This window comes from Portunus trituberculatus, chromosome 1, assembly GCF_017591435.1.
Source record: "Portunus trituberculatus isolate SZX2019 chromosome 1, ASM1759143v1, whole genome shotgun sequence".
Taxonomy (NCBI): Eukaryota; Metazoa; Arthropoda; class Malacostraca; order Decapoda; family Portunidae; genus Portunus; species Portunus trituberculatus.
Window position 1 is genome coordinate 4585248 of NC_059255.1, and position 2500 is coordinate 4587747.

A 2500-nucleotide genomic window follows, 5' to 3' on the forward strand; every position below is an offset into this window, starting at 1 on the left:
TCCTAACACCTCAACGCCCTCTAAAACCTTCCCAACACTCTCCTAACACCCTTCCCAACACCACAACACCATTCCCAACACCTCAACGCCCTCTGAAACCTTCCCAACACCCTCCTAACACCCTTACCAACTCTGAAACCTTCCCAACACCTTCTGAAACCTCTCCAACACCCTTCCTAACACCACAACACTCTTCCCAACACCACAATACCCTTCCCAACACCAAAACACCCTTCCTAACACCCCAACACCCTCTGAAACTTCCCCAAGCCATCCCACTAACTTCCCCAACACCTCAACCCCCCCCTATAACCTTCCTAACACCCACGATCTTCCTAACACCTTCCTAACTTCAACACCTTAATTACTTCATCTTGTCTCTGTTAACTTGTGTATTTCTCAGGATTTTGTTGCGTTCCTAACACCATTAACACTCGAAAGACACCCAAACACACTCAAAATGCACAAAAACACCACAAAACATACTTGAAATACCCCCAAAATATCCAAAATACATGTGTACACCCCCAAAACACACCCAAACACACCACAACACCCAAAATACACCAAAACACTCAAGAACGCCCCAAAAACACATCAAAACACGCAAACACCGAAAAACACCCAAAAACACCCAAAACACCGAAGATAGTCAAAACACGCAAAACACACGCAAAAACACCCAAAACTCCGAAAACGGCCAAAAACACACGTAAGCACACCCAAAACGCACGCAAAACACGCAAAAACACCCAAAACACACCGAAAAAACCCAAAACACACGTAAACACACGGAAAACACCCAAAACGCACGCAAAACACATAAAAACACCCAAAACACCGAAATCACACAAAACACACGTAAACACCTAAACACCAAACGCACGCAAACACACGCAAAACACCAAAACGCTCGCAAAACACATAAAACACCCAAAACACCGAAAACGGCCAAAAACACACGTAAACACACCCAAAACACCCAAAACGCACGCAAAACACACACAACACCCAAAACACACCGAAAACACCTAAAACACGTAAACACACCCAAAACACCCAAAACGCACGCAAAACACACGCAAAACACCAAAAACACACGTAAACACGGAAAAACACCCAAAACGCACGCAAAACACGCAAAAACACCCAAAACACACCGAAAATAGCCAAAATACATGAAAACACACCCAAAGCACGCATGGTTCCACTGTACCACACTATCTAAGCACTATTTCCATGACTATCTCCATCTATTCATTCCTATCGCTTCTTGACAATGGCTGGATAAAGAATGGTCTATTTTGTATGCCTTGCCCCCAATGCCTCTCAAGTTATAGTACATTAATCCCCTCTTATTTTTCTTCAAGGCAAAGTGACCACGACGGAGAGTGTCTAATGGCAATGAGGAAGCTTCACCCAACCTGCGCTGAGAGACACAAGCCCAAGGATCCTATGCAGTGCCACAAAATAGCCGAGCAGTGTCGCCAGAACAGAGCTTGCAGGTGTGTGTGTGCCTGTTGTAGTTTTCCAGGGCGTGGGCTTTACGCTGGTGTGGCCCCGTCTCCATATCTACACTTATCCAATTTTTCTTTAAAGCTCTGCACACTCGTTGCTGACACCACTTCCTCACTCAAACTGTTCCAAGTGTGTGTGTGTGTGTGTGTGTGTGTGTGTGTGTGTGTGTGTGTGTGTGTGTGTGTGTGTGTGTGTGTGTGTTTTGGTTTAATCCCTTCAGTAGCATGACGCGTTTCCATATTCATTCTGGTGACTATTTGGTAAGTTTATACAGCTTCAGAAACTCATGTGGGGTGTTAAAATAGTGAAGACTGTGGCCATTAATCTTGTGACCTCCATTAGACCCTTGCTAATGTTAGTAAGATGGTTTAATGGTACACAAATCTCAAGGTAAAAATGTGTCGCAGTCCTGAAGGGGTTAAAATAGTGAAGACTGTGGCCATTAATCTTGTGACCTCCATCAGACCTTTGCTAATGTTAGTAAGATGGTTTAATGGTACACAAATCTCAAGGTAAAAATGTGTCGCAGTCCTGAAGGGGTTAAAATAGTGAAGACTGTGGCCATTAATCTTGTGACCTCCATTAGACCTTTGCTAATGTTAGTAAGATGGTTTAATGGTACACAAATCTCAAGGTAAAAATGTGTCGTAGTCCTGAAGGGGTTAAAATAGTGAAGACTGTGGCCATTAATCTTGTGACCTCCATAGACCCTTGCTAATGTCAATAAAATGGTCTAATGGCACACAAATCTCAAGGTAAAAACGTGTCCCAGCACTGAAGGGGTTAAACTCTTTATTTCAGATGTAAAATGTTGAGGGTTTTTTTTAGTTAATTTGGGTTAGGTTAGGTTAAAAAGGTCTTGTCACTCTGCCTCTAGAACCATAAAAACATCCTTAAAAACGTTTTATTTTCCCACCATGACTGTTTTCAAAAGCCACAGAGATGACTGGCGGGGTTTTCAAGAGTGTTTCTCCAGTTAATG

The 2500-nt window shown here is 43.2% G+C and overlaps 1 protein-coding gene across 5 annotated transcripts in view; it reads left to right on the plus strand.

Annotated features, from left to right (window-relative positions):
- LOC123512725 overlaps nucleotides 1–2500 on the plus strand; it is a 128380-nt gene that overhangs the window by 98266 nt on the left and 27614 nt on the right. For all 5 annotated transcript variants that reach the window (XM_045269625.1, XM_045269323.1, XM_045269395.1 and 2 more), the window contains one exon: nucleotides 1371–1505. In XM_045269625.1, coding sequence (XP_045125560.1) covers nucleotides 1371–1505 — 135 coding nt within the window. The remainder of the gene's footprint in view (nucleotides 1–1370; nucleotides 1506–2500) is intronic.